The sequence below is a fragment of the Coregonus clupeaformis genome, unplaced genomic scaffold (assembly GCF_020615455.1).
Source record: "Coregonus clupeaformis isolate EN_2021a unplaced genomic scaffold, ASM2061545v1 scaf0789, whole genome shotgun sequence".
In the NCBI taxonomy this organism is placed as follows: Eukaryota; Metazoa; Chordata; class Actinopteri; order Salmoniformes; family Salmonidae; genus Coregonus; species Coregonus clupeaformis.
The window spans coordinates 45,067-60,897 of record NW_025534244.1 but is presented as its reverse complement, the minus strand read 5'-3'; the positions used below and the strand labels follow the sequence as shown (position 1 = coordinate 60,897).

The following is a 15,831-nucleotide window of genomic DNA, read 5'->3' as shown; positions in this document are numbered from 1 at the left end:
ATCATCATAGGTACACGTCAACTATGACAGACAAAATGAAGGAAAAAAATGCAGAAAATCACATTGTAGGATTTTTAATGAATTTATTTGCAAATTATGGTGGAAAATAAGTATTTGGTCAATAACAAAAGTTTCTCAATACTTTGTTATATACCCTTTGTTGGCAATGACACAGGTCAAACGTTTTCTGTAAGTCTTCACAAGGTTTTCACACACTGTTGCTGGTATTTTGGCCCATTCCTCCATGCAGATCTCCTCTAGAGCAGTGATGTTTTGGGGTTGTCGCTGGGCAACACAGACTTTCAACTCCCTCCAAAGATTTTCTATGGGGTTGAGATCTGGAGACTGGCTAGGCCACTCCAGGACCTTGAAATGCTTCTTACGAAGCCACTCCTTCGTTGCCCGGGCGGTGTGTTTGGGATCATTGTCATGCTGAAAGACCCAGACACGTTTCATCTTCAATGCCCTTGCTGATGGAAGGAGGTTTTCACTCAAAATCTCACGATACATGGCCCCATTCATTCTTTCCTTTACACGGATCAGTCGTCCTGGTCCCTTTGCAGAAAAACAGCCCCAAAGCATGATGTTTCCACCCCCATGCTTCACAGTAGGTATGGTGTTCTTTGGATGCAACTCAGCATTCTTTGTCCTCCAAACACGACGAGTTGAGTTTTTACCCAAAAGTTATATTTTGGTTTCATCTGACCATATGACATTCTCCCAATCCAAATGCACTCTAGCAAACTTCAGACGGGCCTGGACATGTACTGGCTTAAGCAGGGGGACACGTCTGGCACTGCAGGATTTGAGTCCCTGGCGGCGTAGTGTGTTACTGATGGTAGGCTTTGTTACTTTGGTCCCAGCTCTCTGCAGGTCATTCACTAGGTCCCCCCGTGTGGTTCTGGGATTTTTGATTACCGTTCTTGTGATCATTTTGACCCCACGGGGTGAGATCTTGCATGGAGCCCCAGATCGAGGGAGATTATCAGTGGTCTTGTATGTCTTCCATTTCCTAATAATTGCTCCCACAGTTGATTTCTTCAAACCAAGCTGCTTACCTATTGCAGATTCAGTCTTCCCAGCCTGGTGCAGGTCTACAATTTTGTTTCTGGTGTCCTTTGACAGCTCTTTGGTCTTGGCCATAGTGGAGTTTGGAGTGTGACTGTTTGAGGTTGTGGACAGGTGTCTTTTATACTGATAACAAGTTCAAACAGGTGCCATTAATACAGGTAACGAGTGGAGGACAGAGGAGCCTCTTAAAGAAGAAGTTACAGGTCTGTGAGAGCCAGAAATCTTGCTTGTTTGTAGGTGACCAAATACTTATTTTCCACCATAATTTGCAAATAAATTCATTAAAAATCCTACAATGTGATTTTCTGGATTTTTTTTCCTCAATTTGTCTTTCATAGTTGACGTGTACCTATGATGAAAATTACAGGCCTCTCTCATCTTTTTAAGTGGGAGAACTTGCACAATTGGTGGCTGACTAAATACTTTTTTTCCCCACTGTAGGTCTGTAACAGTTTGGATCTAGAGTGTCACCCCCTTTGAAGAGGGGGATGACCGCGGCAGCTTTCCAATCTCTGGGGATCTCAGACGTTACGAAAGAGAGGTTGAACAGGCTAGTAATAGGGGTTGCGACAATTTTGGCAGCTAATTTTAGAAATAAATGGTCCAGATTGTCTAGCCCAGCTGATTTGTAGGGGTCCAGATTTTGCAGCTCTTTCAGAACATCAACTGTCTGAATTTGGGTGAAGGACAAGTGGGGGGGGCATGGGCAAGTTGCAGCGGAGGGTGCAGAGCTGTAGGCCGGGGTAGGGGTAGCCAGGTGGAAAGCATGGCTAGCCGTAGCAAAATGCTTGTTGAAATTCTCGATTATCTTAGATTTATTGCTGGTGACAGCGTTTCCTAGCCTCAGTGCAGTGGATAGCTGGGAGGTGCTCTTATTCTCCATGGACTTTACAGTGTCCCAAAACCTTTTGGAGTTAGTGCTACAGGATGCAAATTTCTGTTTGAAAAAGCTAGCCTTTGCTTTCCTAACTGATTGTGTATATTGGTTCCTGACTTCCCTGAAGAGTTGCATATCGCAGGGGCTGTTCGATGCTAATGCAGTACGTCACAGGATGTTTTTGTGCTGGTCAAGGGCAGTCAAGTTTGGGGTCAACCAGGGGCTATATCTGTTCTTAGTTCTGCATTTTTTGAATGGGGCATGCTTATTTAAGATGGAGAGGAAAGCACATTTAAAGAACAATCAGGCATCCTCTACTGACGGAATGAGGTCAATATCCATCCAGGATACCCGGGCCAGGTCAATTAGAAAGGCCTGCTCGCTAAAGTGTTTTATAGAGCGTTTGACAGTGATGAGGGGTGGTCGTTTGACTGCGGACCCATTACGGACGCAGCCAATGAGGCAGTGATTGCTGAGATCCTGGTTGAAGACAGCGGAGATGTATTTAGAGGGTAAATTAGTCAGGAGTATATCTATGAGGGTACCCATGTTTACAGATTTAGGGTTGTACCTGGTAGGTTCCTTGATAATTTGTGTGAGATTGAGGGCATCTAGTTTAGATTGTAGGATGGCCGGGGTGTTAAGCATATCCCAGTTTAGGTCACCAAGCAGTGCGAACTCTGAGGATAGATGGGGGGCAATCAATTCACATATGGTGTCCAGGGCACAGCTGGGGGCTGAGGGGGGGTCGGTAGCAAGCGGCAACAGTGAGAGACTTATTTCTGGAAAGGTGGATTTTTAGAAGTAGAAGCTGAAACTGTTTGGGCACAGACCTGGATAGTATGATAGAGCTCTGCAGGCTATCTCTACAGTAGATTGCAACTCTTTGGCAGTTCTATCTAGATGGAAAATGTTGTAGTTGGGAATGGACATTTCAGATTTTTTGGTGGGCTTCCTAAGCCAGGATTCAGACACTGCTAGAACATCAGGGTTGGCGGAGTGTGCTAACGCAGTGAATATCTCAAACTTGGGGAGGAGGCTTCTGATGTTAACATACAAGAAACCAAGGCTTTTACAGTTACAGAAGTCAACAAATGATAGCTCCTGGGGAGTAGAAGTGATACTGGGGGCTACAGGGCCTGGGTTAACCTCTACATCACCAGAGGAACAGAGGAGGAATAGAATAAGGATACGGCTAAAGGCTTTAAGAACTGGTCTTCTAGTTCGTTGGGTACAGAGAATAAAAGGGGCAGATTTCCGGGCAATGTAGAATAGATTCAGGGCATTATGTACAGACAAGGATATGGAAGGATATGAGTACAGTGGAGGTACACCTAAGTGTTGGGTAACGATGAAAGAGATAGCATCACTGGAGGCCCCGATTGAGCCGGTCTCCGCGTGTATGGGGGGTGGGACAAAGGAGCTATCTAAGGCAGGTTGAGCTGGACTGGGGGCTCTACAGTGAAATAGTACAATAAGAACTAACCGAAACAGCAATAGGCAAAGCATATTGACATGGGAAAGAGGCATAAAGCAATCACAGGTGTTATTCGAGAGAGCTAAGATAACAGCTGGTAATGGCGACGAAAGTTTGGGCTGAGGCTAAACAGATAAACAGGATAGGGTACTGTGTAAAGGAACAGTCCAGCAGGCATCAGCTGTGTAGCTGAGTGATCATAAGGTCCAGTGAACAGCAATAGGTGAGTCCGGGAGCAGTTCGTGGCTGCTACGGCACAGGCGAGCAGGAGGCACGGCTGTTGATTGCGCGTGCTAGCAGGCCGGGGCTAGCAGATGGATCTTCGTGGTCGTCGCAACGGGAAGCCTGTTGAAACCACATCAGATGATTACGTCGGTAGACCAGTTGTGATGGATCGGCGGGGCTCCGTGTCAACACTAGGAGGTCCCGTCCAGTTGATAGAGAGGTAGATAGCCGGGAGATGGGCCTGGCTCGAATACTTTCGCAAGCCACTGTATATACACACATATACAGGCCCATCTCCCGGCTATCTACCTGATCACCCCTGACTGGCAATGCACAAACAATACTTTAAAAAATATAAACAATATAATTATAGAGATAAACTCAAAATACCAACATGTGAGAAATACTGTACTGTATTAATGTTTGAATGGAACCAACCCAAATCATACAATTATTTTATACAAAATAAATGTCACCAAAATCAAGGTTTCATAATTATTGGCACTCCTCATTTAGTACTTAGTGCAACCACCTCTAGCAAGGATATCAGCATGGAGTCTTTTCCTGTAATGTTTGACAAGGTTAAGGAACACATTTGGAGGGATTTTGTTCCATTCCTCCTTGCAGATCCTTTCCAGATACTTCACATTCTTGGGTTTGTGTTTATCAACTGCCCTCTTCAACTCAGCCCACAGATTTCCGATTGGATTGAGGTCCGGCGACTGAGATGGCCATGGCAGAACATTGATTTTGTTGTCACAGAACCATTTCTGTGTGGATCTTGAGGTATGTTTTGGGTCATTGTCTTGTTGGAAAGTCTACCTACGGCCAAGTCCCAGCCTTCTGGCAGAGGCAACCAGATTGTCAGCCAACATTGCCTGATACTTGGTGGAATTCATTATGCCATCAATCTTAAACAGTGCCCCTGGACCTCTGGAATTAAAACAGCCCCAAAGCATCACTGACCAACCACCATATTTCACCGTGGGTATGAGGTGCCTCTCCTTCTATGCATCTCTGTTTCGACGCCAAACATGCTGATGCTGTATCTAACCAAAACGTTCAATTTTGGTCTCATCTGACCAGAGCACCTTCTTCCAGTCATAATTTAAATGACGTTTGGCAAACTCCAAGCGCTTGCGTCTATGTCTTGGGTCAGAAAGGGCTTTCTTCTGGCAACCCTTCCAAATAGCCTGTGGTTGTGGAGGTGGCGTCTGATGGTGCTTTTTGAAACCTGGTGACCCCAAGACGCCACCAAGGCCTACAATTCTTTCACAGTGATTCTTGGGGATTTTGTTGCTTCTCTCACCATCCTCCTTCCTATCCTGGGGGGAAAAATGCATTTGCGTCCTCTACCCGTGAGGTTTTCAACTGTTCCATATCTTTTAAAAAAAATTATAATTGCCCTGACAGTGCTCAGTGTTATATTCAATCGTTTGTGGATCTTCTTGTAGCCATTACCAGATTTATGAAGGTCTACAACCATCTGTCTCTTTTGAACTGCCAGGTCTTTTGTTTTCTTCATGGTGTTGGACGACAAAGGGATATTGCATGCGTGTTACCTCATTTTTATACCCTAGTGAAACAGGAAGTGATGTAATGTCTCAATATAGTTCCTTAAGACTTAGATCAACTTCAATAAGTGGAATTTAATTCCTGGTTTAATTTTGGTAGATGTTATTTACAATAATCTTTAAGGGTGCCATTAATTGTGAAACCTTGATTTGGAGGACATTGATTTTTAATTAAATCAATAAATTATTTTGGTGGGTTCCATTGGAACATTAATAAAGTACAATATTTCTCACATGTTGGTATTTTGAGTTTCTCTATAATTATATTGTTTATATTTTTTTAGGTATTGTTTGTGCATTGCCAGTCACGGGTGCCAGTAATTTTGGAGCCCACTGTATACAATACCAGTCAAATGTTTGGACACACCTACTCATTCAGGGGTTTTTCTTTATTTTTACTATTTTCTACATTGTAGAATAATAGTGAAGACATCAAAACTATGAAATAACACATGGAATCATGTAGTAACCAAAAAAGTGTTAAACAAATCAAAATATATTTTGATCCTCTGTAGCTCAGCTGGTAGAGCACGGCGCTTGTAACGCCAGGGTAGTGGGTTCAATCCCCAGGACCACCCATACGTAAAAATGTAAGTCGCTTTGGATAAAAGCGTCTGCTAAATGGCATATTATTAATATATTATTATTCTTCAAAGTAGCCACCCTTTGCCTTGATGACAGCTTTGTACACTCTTGGCATTCTCTCAACCAGCTTCATGAGGAATGCTTTTCCAGCAGTCTTGAAGGAGTTCCCACATATGCTGAGCACTTGTTGGCTGCGTTTCCTTCACTCTGCGGTCCGACTAATCCCAAACCATCTCAATTGGGTTGAGGCTCGGGGATTGTGGAGGCCAGGTCATCTGATGCGACACTCCATCACTCTCCTTCTTGACCATGAATGGCTGATTCACACAGTCTCCTCTGAACAGTTGATGTTGAGATGTGTCTGTTACTTGAACTCTGTGAAGTATTTATTTGGGCTGCAATTTCTGAGCCTGGTAACTCTAACGAACTTATCCTCTGCAGCAGAGGTAACTCTGGTTCTTCCATTCCAGTGGCGGTCCTCATGAGAGCCAGTTTCATCATAGCGCTTGATGGTTTTAAACACTGCAGACTTGAAGAAACTTTCAAAGTTCTTGAAATTTTCCAATGGACAATTGTTTCTCTTTGCTTATTTGAGCTATACTTGCCATAATATGGACTTAGCCCAATTTGGTAAAATACCATCTTCTGTATACCCCCCTACCTTGTCACAACACAACTGATTGGCTCAAACGCATTAAGGAAAGAAATTCCACAAATTAACTTTTAAGAAGGCACACCTGTTAATTGAAATGGATTCCAGGTGACTACCTCATGAAGCTGGTTGAGAGAATGCCAAGAGTGTGCAAAGCTGTCATCAAGGCAAAGGGTGGCTACTTTGAAGAATCTCAAATGTAAAATGTATTTTGATTTGTTTAACACTTTTTTGGTTACTACATGATTCCATATGTGTTATTTAAGAGTTTTGATGTCTTCAATATTATTCTACAATGTAGAAAATAGTAAAAATAAAGAAAAACCCTTTAATGAGTAGGTGTGTCCAAACTTTTGACCGGTAGTGTAAGTAGATGTTTAGTTGTTTTAAATGCATATTTTAATAGGCTACATATAACCAAGGCCTCCTGGATCTGACCACTAACATAGGCCTATTGGATCTGACCACTAACATAGGCCTATTGGATCTGACCACTAACATAGGCCTCCTGGATCTGACCACTAACATAGGCCTCCTGGATCTGACCACTAACATAGGCCTCCTGGATCTGACCACTAACATAGGCCTCCTGGATCTGACCACTAACATAGGCCTCCTGCACTGCACTAAATTATATAACAACATCTCATCTGTGCTTCATAACCAAAAGGTTGAGCATCCTGAATGTTGACCAATGACCAGTCATCAGCATTGGCGGGCACACATATCCAGATTATTGACCAGAAAACAGAGTAGCCTACTTGTAGCCTACTTGTATATTATCCATATAAAATACAGTTTAGCAATCTGCTGCAGACACATCTCTTCCAGAACAATAGGCTACCTGGCATTTTTCATTGATCATTTTCAAATTTCAGATCCAATGCAGACATTATGGTATCAATATCAAATTATTTCTGGGTAAATAAATTAAGTACTACTGTGATTGTTTTCAATTAAAATGGCCAAAAAGAAACTAAAATATATTTTTTGCAAAAAGCCATTTCTCAAGCAAGAATTTTGCTAGGGCTGTCTGAGTGAGTGGAGTGGAGTGGTCTGAGTGGGGAGGTGAAAACTGAGAACTAGCTGGCAGAGCGGTTTGAAACCCTCTTTCTTATAGATGACCATTGGTTTATAATACCTTGTAAATTATAGTGCATGTCATGTGTTCCTCCTGCCCACTTAGCTGTGTTTAATATTAGGCTACATATACAGCCAAAACATTAAGGAATCGGCAGTACATATGTGTCAGTCTCTCTTCCTCGCTCTCTGAATTCTATATAAAACCATCTGTGTTTGTCATAGAACGATGGGACTAGTTTCTGTGGATGCGGACAGAGTTCCAGTGTTGCGCTTCATTTGAATCAAGCGGTGATGGGTTATGGCTAGAAGGGATCCAGCTTTTGTCAAATTAACGTCAGATTTGACATTTTGCAGCAGATTAGGCGAATTGCGCAGCAGGTTAGGAGAATTAACGGTCCCGGTTAGGAGATTTCGGTTAAGGTTAGGAAAAGGGTTAGGGTTAGCTAAAATGCAACAACAAAAAAATGCCAAAAAACGTTTGACTTTAATTTGACAAAAGCTGGATCACTTCTAGCCATGATCCCTTCTAGCCTTCCGATGAGCGAATGACATTTTAGGCGGGACTTTCTAGCCTCCAGTGGCTGTGGATATGTAATGTAATCCGACATCAGAGTTCCTAGTAACTAAAGTCTAAACCGGAAGGCAGGCGGGAGGAGGCGAGATCAGATGGGACCACTCTAGCCAATGAGCGGGCAGATCCACGGCATTTCTTCTCTGCTATAGTTCAGAAACCCTAGTTGCCTCGCTGGCTGAAGAGACACAGATTTAGAAGCGAAGCAAATTACCTAAACATTGACAAAATATTTAAAGTACACAGACAGCCCCCAGCTTCACCTTTAACAGATTAATTAGTATTTATTTAGCATTTATGCATTCATTCAATGTTTTATTGTAATACATGATGACGTGTTGAATAAAACCCACTGTATAAATGTCTAGTAGATGGCTATTGCCTTCCCTGTGTTATAAAAGCCAATCTAACGACTTGTTAGGCTAAATTGCAACGAGCCTAGTGTCCAAATGTTGCCCCGAATCACCCCTTCTCTAATTAGCCTATTTCATACAATATCCAGACCAACTATGAGGCCTAACTGGCAGCAGTAGGATACATGATCTGTATCAGGTGCAGTGGGTGTGTCTTAGTTTTAATAATAATAATATAATATGCCATTTAGCAGACGCTTTTATCCAAAGCGACTTACAGTCATGCGTGCATACATTTTTGTGTATGGGTGGTCCCGGGGATCGAACCCACTACCTTGGCGTTACAAGCGCCGTGCTCTACCAGTTTTCTTCCTACCTTTGACTGCACCCTGTCCTCGGCAGCACTCGGACCAGCAGAACGACCATTTTTAGCAAATAAATCGGTTAATTTCATCCATTTAGCAGCGTTGGCCTCAAGAGCCCTTTTTTTAGTCTAACCTTTTCGACACCATCTTTCCAGTTTATTTTAATGATCCATGATCTTCTGTTCTGACTCAGTGACTGACAGACTAGAGCTAGGACTCACTCTCTTTCATGATGCGCGTTTGATTTTGAATGTGAATTTGAGCCACCTCAGTTCAGCCAATCAGAAAACCGGGCTGGCCATCTTGGTAGGGGATCCGGCAGTTGCCCACTGGTCAGCCAAATGGTCAATATAGATTATTATGACAACAGAGAAATTGCGCAAAAGTATTTTTATTTGTTGATTGTAAAAAATAAAAATGGCCAATCTGCCCATGCATTCGGGCGAAAATTTGATAGAAAGTACAAATCAGGTGTGCTAAAACGCAAGGAGTGAGAGAATAGGAAAACGTAAAACCTACTTCTCCTCGTCATCGTCCTTGCAACAAGACACCGTGATGAGGAAAATTCAACCACTGCTGCTAGCTGAGCTCTAGCCTGAGAGTGGCCAATGAGGCGGGTGTTATTGGAAGGGTCCATACTATCTCGGGATTCCTTGGGACGTCCCTACCCCAAAGTGGTTAAGGTTAGGGTTAAGGTTAAAGGGTTAAGGTTATGGTTAGGGTTAAGGGTTAGGGTTATGGTTAGGGTTAAAGTGAGGTAAGGGTTATGGTTAGGGTTAAGGGTTAGGGTTATGGTTAGGGTTAAAGTGAGGTAAGGGTTATGGTTAGGGTTAAGGGTTAGGGTTATGGTTAGGGTTAAAGTGAGGTAAGGGTTATGGTTAGGGTTAAGGGTTAGGGTTATGGTTAGGGTTAAAGTGAGGTAAGGGTTATGGTTAGGGTTAAGGGTTAGGGTTATGGTTAGGGTTAAAGTGAGGTAAGGGTTATGGTTAGGGTTAAAGTGAGGTAAGGGTTATGGTTAGGGTTAAAGTGAGGTAAGGGTTATGGTTAGGGTTAAAGTGAGGTAAGGGTTATGGTTAGGGTTAAGGGTTAGGGTTATGGTTAGGGTTAAAGTGAGGTAAGGGTTATGGTTAGGGTTAAAGTGAGGTAAGGGTTATGGTTAGGGTAGTGACGTCCCAAGGATACCAGATAGCACTGACCTTGATAGAAGCATGGCGTCCGCGCCCCTGGCCATGATTTATTTCACTTTTCTCGAACAAGGCTTTCTGTGTGCACTGCTGCACATACAACCTAAATTTTATTAGAGTGGAAGCTGCATGTTCCTTGTGTAGTGCTAAAGTGTTTTGGATACACTGGAAACCCTGTACTGCTTTCTGCCTTCTAGCCTCCCAAGGTTTAAAAGAATTGAGGAGGAACAGGAAAACATGGCAGCTGGAGAGAGGCTCTTCAGCGTAAGAACAGCTATCTGGCTCAGAAGTTCCTGGAAACAGGCCACAGAAACCTGCCCGCGCTCCTTGAAGCCCTGCGCCAAATAAAGCACCGTAACCATCACCTCTCAGCACCTACAGACAGACTGGCGTCTGTGACACTACATTATGCTGTGCCTGTTGTCCACCATGTCTACTTTATCTGGCTGCTAAAGGAGCACTTTATGCGCTGCGATGAATGATTTTGATGAATCGCCGCTTGGAGCTGACTACCTACGGAGCTCTTCCGGCCGCTGCGCTTTTTAGAGCTGCTGAAACATTGTATTGTGATACCGACTGGCAACCTGTTTTCTTTTTTTGTGTCTTTCAAAACACAAGTGTCTGGCAAAGTGATACACTATATCTTTTTTTTATGATTTATTGGAAATATGTGATTATGATAGGCCATGATATCAGCTCTCCTTTTTTAAATGATTTGGTCAGAAGGGCCCCGAAGGTTGTTGAATGTTACTCAGCTAATAAGAGGATTTAGAGCTTTTCTAGTTTAGGTGTTGATTTATGTGTTTTACCAATTATGTCGTTACAGTTGAGTTTTTTTTACATCTAAGTGAGAATAATAACGAGTTTTTCGTAATGGCATTAACGCAAAAATAACGTAAAAATTACCTAAATACTTAATACAAATGATTGTAATAATAATGGCTATAATTATAATATAAATAACACCCTGTTGATAGACAGGTGGTGTGTGTGCGCGTGTGAGAGAGATAATTTATAGATCATCTAAACACCATCACAAAAACATTTGTTATTTAATTGTTCATCGTGTAGGCTATATTTACATATAAATGTGACAATACAAAACATATCAACAGCAATAATAAATACAATCAACAATAATGTGCATAAATCCGTTTAGTGCATTACAGTGGTACCCTGTGATGGGAGAAACTAAGTGGTATTGTAGCCTACATTACTGTACATAGCCCATCACTCCTGTTGTGTAGGCCTACACAGGCCAAAGCAAAGTCTACAGCCACGGTCTGATCAAGTGTTAACCCGCGAAAGCCGACACCCCCATAGCTGGTGTTTTACATTTTTACATTTTAGTCATTTAGCAGACGCTCTTATCCAGAGCAATTAGGGTTAAGTGCCTTGCTCAAGGGCACATCGACAGATTTTTCACCTAGTCGGCTCGGGGATTAGAACCAGCGACCTTTCGGTTACTGGCACAACCCTCTTAACCACTAAGCTACCTGCCGTTTTGGCGCTGTCGGAGATGTAACTGCCTTAGAGCTTCACATCGGTGAGCGGCTGGCTTCTCATATGGTTGTCACGACCCTTCAGAACAACGAGAAAGCGTAGTTAGGCTATATAGAAATAATGAGACTCAAATTGAAAATCATTAAACTAAATAATAAGGATTTAGATCAGCCTAATCAAGGTGTAGACTACATCACACATTCCAGTGTTTGAACTTGTAACAAGTCTACATGGGATTATTACTAATGCCACTTGGCGCTTGTAAAGGTAATGGCCGCTTTAGATATAATGCTGGGAGTGGTTTGCTGATTTGACAGCTCCAACCCACTTTCACCTCAGACACCACCCAAATAAAAACAGTGAAACTGCTCTGCGGTTATCGCGGGTTAAGGCAGAATTGATTGAATCTGGCCCCATGTATCCCTTATAGTGGTTTTCTAACCTCAATGGGACTTCCTGGATAAATACAGGTTCTAATAAAAACAATAACAATCCCGATCCAACAACCCTCCAAAAGGTTTCTATATAGAACATTTAGGGGTGCCATATAAGAAGCAAGCAATATCCTTTTTGGTTCTATCCAGAGCCTGTGTTTCTAAGAGTGTATGGATGGATATTTCTAAGCATTACATTGACAGAGTTGTTGAGGCCAGATATGCACCGGCATGGGGGACCATGATTATAAAAATAAAAAAATAAAATATGCCATTTAGCAGACGCATTAATCCAAAGCGATTTACAGTCATGCGTGCATACATTTTTGTGTATGGGTGGTCCCGGGAATCGAACCCACTTGGCGTTACAAGCGCCGTGCTCTACCAGCTGAGCTACAGAGGACCACATTATGGGCTTTGGGCTATATAGAACCAATTTCGGTTCTATATAGAACCTGAATGGTGCCATATATAAAGCTAGCATACAACCCTTTTTGGTTCTATCCAGAGTGTACTGTATTCTGATGGACCATGGCTCATAATATGATGATGCTCTTCAGTCAAAACGATAATAATAGTGATTGATGACGAAGGAGGTGAGGATCAATATTGATGATAATTTACAGAATGACAGAAGATCAACAGTCACTCAATACTGCATCGAAACATTTTCACAAAATTATTAATTTACTTTTTTTTTTTAAATACATTATTCAGACAAAAAAAGGACATAGGACTATTCGTAATCGAATGGATCATTATTTTTTTATATACATTAATCCATCACTTTCACCTTTTTCTACTTCGCTGATTTAAATACAAATGCATTTTCCTTTGACTTTTATACAGTTGAACCGTTAATTTGATTTGAACACACTTCAGCTAATATTACCTGCCCGCTTTGAGGCTTTGGCATGATGACATAATGAATGAGCCTAATTTAAACACTTCATCCAACACGCGCCCAGTCAGCATAAAGTCCTATAGCAGAACAGAGTCGTTTCTTATGTGGGACAAAATCAGTATTTTAATTTTTTTATATCTCCAGAATCTCCCAAATCTATTCCTATAGTATGTATATTTCTGGCATTGCGTCTCTTTATAGAAGATTTTCGCAGGCCTCCTCACGTCCTTCGCTCTAGCAAGGCCGCGATTTCAATCTGAGATTGCATTGGGCTGCATTCATTCGCATAGTTTATTCTACCGTTATTGCTAATATAATGATTTTAATCCAATCTTAAAGTCGATAGGAAAATAAATCAAATCAAACATAATTCCCTGATGAGATGACGATTCGTGTCTGCTTTTTACCTTGATAATCTACACCACTGGTCATCTCCAAATTCCCATAATTTTATTAGCTTAATTATGAGTTAATATGATTCAGAAGCCTAATTGTTTATCAGCTATAGATATAGGTCCAATTTAAAAAACATTTTTTACACAACATTGTTCCCTGTTACAAACTACTTTATGTTAATATCAATAAATAAACACATAGTTAAATAAATAATTCAATAAATAGGCTATAAATGAATAGATACATAAACTCAATCAATAAATAGCATTTTAAGTCCCAGCCTGGTAGCTCTGTCTACTGGCTCTGAGTCCCAGCCTGGTAGCTCTGCCTGGTAGCTCTGCCTGCTGGCTCTGAGTCCCAGCCTGGTAGCTCTGCCTGGTAGCTCTGCCTGCTGGCTCTGAGTCCCAGCCTGGTAGCTCTGCCTGGTAGCTCTGCCTACTGGCTCTGAGTCCCAGCCTGGTAGCTCTGCCTACTGGCTCTGAGTCCCAGCCTGGTAGCTCTGCCTGGTAGCTCTGCCTGCTGGCTCTGAGTCCCAGCCTGGTAGCTCTGCCTGCTGGCTCTGAGTCCCAGCCTGGTAGCTCTGTCCGGCAGGCCGAAGGTGTAGGTCATAGTGGAACCGGCCCTCTGGCGAGACCCGGTACATGGAGGCCGAGCTGTACCTCATCCCGTAGTGGCCGCTCTTCCCGTACTCCCCCGGTTCATCGTGTTTCAGAGAGAATATCCCGTTAAAGTTCAGAGGAGGGCTGATCTGTCCCTCCCTTCCTCCCTCAGGAGACGTGTTGTCGTAGTATGGCTCACACTGGCCACCGTAGCTGTAGTGCCGGCTGTGGTAGGAGGGCTTGGCGCTGTCCAGGGTGCTGCAGCCTTGTCCAGAGGGCGTGCCCAGCTCTGCCCCGGGGTAGGGGTACGTGTTGTCATAGTGGGCCCTACTACCGGGGAACGTCACCTCTCCGTTGTGGTCTGTGAGGAAGGACCTGGTGTTGAGCTGCAGACAGCCGGCCACCAGGTTGGTCGTGGGCTGGGACAGGCCCTTACACAGAGTTTGAACGAACCCCAGCAGGTCCGGCTTCTTGCCCACAGACAGCGTCTCCGACAGGGCCCAGATGTAGTTCTTAGCCAGGCGGAGAGTCTCTATCTTGGAAAGCTTCTGGGTCTTGGAGTAGCAGGGTACCACCTTTCGGAGGCTCTCCAACGCGTCATTCAGACCGTGCATCCTGCTGCGCTCACGGGCATTCGCCTCATGACGCCGCACCTTGACCCTCTCCTGCCTTCCTTTAGTCTTATTTTTCCGCGGTCCTCTCTTTCTGTGGAGGATGTTTGCATCCTGCTGGTTGTCATCCTCTCTCTCTTCTTCCACTTCCTCTCTTTCTGAGACGTCATCCTCTTCCTCCTCCTCCTCCTCCTCTCTCTCCGGGTTTGACATGACGTCCAGGCTGTGTATCGGGTCTCGCTCCAGGTCTGGTAAGCTCCCGCGTGGATAGTTGGCGCCAAACCGGGGCTCAAACGTCGTATCTGGTTCTTCATACGGTAGAGTCAACATGATTTCTATTGACCGCAACTCACAGTTAACACACAAGCAAGCAACGCAGTCAACACATGAACTATTACAACGGCACACTATGTAAAGCCTATCAATGTCAAATTTTCGTGTGCCTAAGATCTTCCCATATAGGGAGAGTCTGGAGAGATGTGTTGCTATTAAACAAAACCAAGGCCAAAGTCACACGGCTCCAGCAATCAACATTTCTGAATTAAGTAGTTATACATACACCTATGCTATTTAGTAACTAAAACTATTAATAGAACAACATGCATATGATAGGTGAAACAATCCGTATGCCAACAGACAAGTCTCCTCACCTACATGTATGTCAGTGGGCATGTTCTCTAATATCTCCCTTCTCGCTGTTCTGTGCCACCCTCTCCTCTCTTCTCTCCTCTCCTCTCTTCTCTCGCAAACAAAATGACAGAATCATTGTTTTACTGGTGTCTTTCTCTCTCTCCCCCTCACTCACACTCTCTCTCCACCTCTCTCCCCCCTCGCTCTTTCTCTTTCTTTGAGAAATGACACTCATGCCAACTGCCAGAGCGGGTACCCATGCCATCTGCCACTGCCGTCTCGTGGCAGGGCGTAGTCACGTGGCTCCCGTCCCGTGGGACCTCCATCCCGCGCCGATCATCTGGCATCTTGGTAATGGGCACCGGGAGGCTCACGCTTAACCGTCAAACAGGCAGCCTGGGGAAGGATAACAACTCACATAACTGTCCTCCAGATCAGAAAGATGGAGTGATATTTTAGCTCTGTTTAAGGTAATATACTGTATCTAGGTTGGCAACAAGTATGTCCCAAAACACATTTTTTATATGTATTATTTATCATGAGTAAATTCATGGTTATGTGATGGAATATATTGAAGGAAATCAGTGTAGCTTCTCAACAATGCAGAAGCATTAGTTATGTGCCCTTGTGCCAGACCTGTATATTCTAATGTGGCCCCTGAGTGCTGAGTGTAACCCTAACCCTATTAGTAGAATAGACTATAATAAAATACAACTGAACAGATGAGAGTAACATGC

The 15,831-nt window shown here is 43.3% G+C and overlaps 1 protein-coding gene across 3 annotated transcripts; it reads right to left on the bottom strand.

Annotated features, from left to right (window-relative positions):
* Window positions 1–12,297: 12,297 nt before the first annotated feature.
* Window positions 12,298–15,228, bottom strand: LOC121556159 (neurogenic differentiation factor 6-B). 3 transcript variants are annotated; one of them, XM_041870051.2, is made up of 3 exons: window positions 15,115–15,228; window positions 13,805–14,799; window positions 12,298–13,629 (listed from the first exon to the last, which is right to left on the bottom strand). In XM_041870051.2, exons 1-3 carry the CDS (start codon window positions 15,134–15,136, stop codon window positions 13,549–13,551), a joined length of 1,098 nt encoding a protein of 365 aa, XP_041725985.1. In that variant the 5' UTR covers window positions 15,137–15,228; the 3' UTR covers window positions 12,298–13,548. The 3 variants fall into 3 exon arrangements, with proteins under 3 accessions (XP_041725985.1, XP_041725984.1, XP_041725986.1); XM_041870050.2 differs by having other exon boundaries at window positions 13,542–14,799; XM_041870052.2 differs by having other exon boundaries at window positions 13,542–14,799; window positions 15,119–15,210.
* Between the last annotated feature and the right edge of the window lie 603 nt (window positions 15,229–15,831).

Excerpts from the sequence above, each read along its gene's own strand:
- LOC121556159 (XM_041870051.2), bottom strand. The coding sequence starts at position 15,136 with ATGCCCACTGACATACATGTAG. Across the intron at positions 14,800-15,114 it reads GCCCACTGACATACATGTAG|AAATCATGTTGACTCTACCG; the intron begins GTGAGGAGACTT and ends TGCGGTCAATAG. Across the intron at positions 13,630-13,804 it reads CTGGGACTCAGAGCCAGCAG|GCAGAGCTACCAGGCTGGGA; the intron begins GCAGAGCTACCA and ends CAGAGCTACCAG.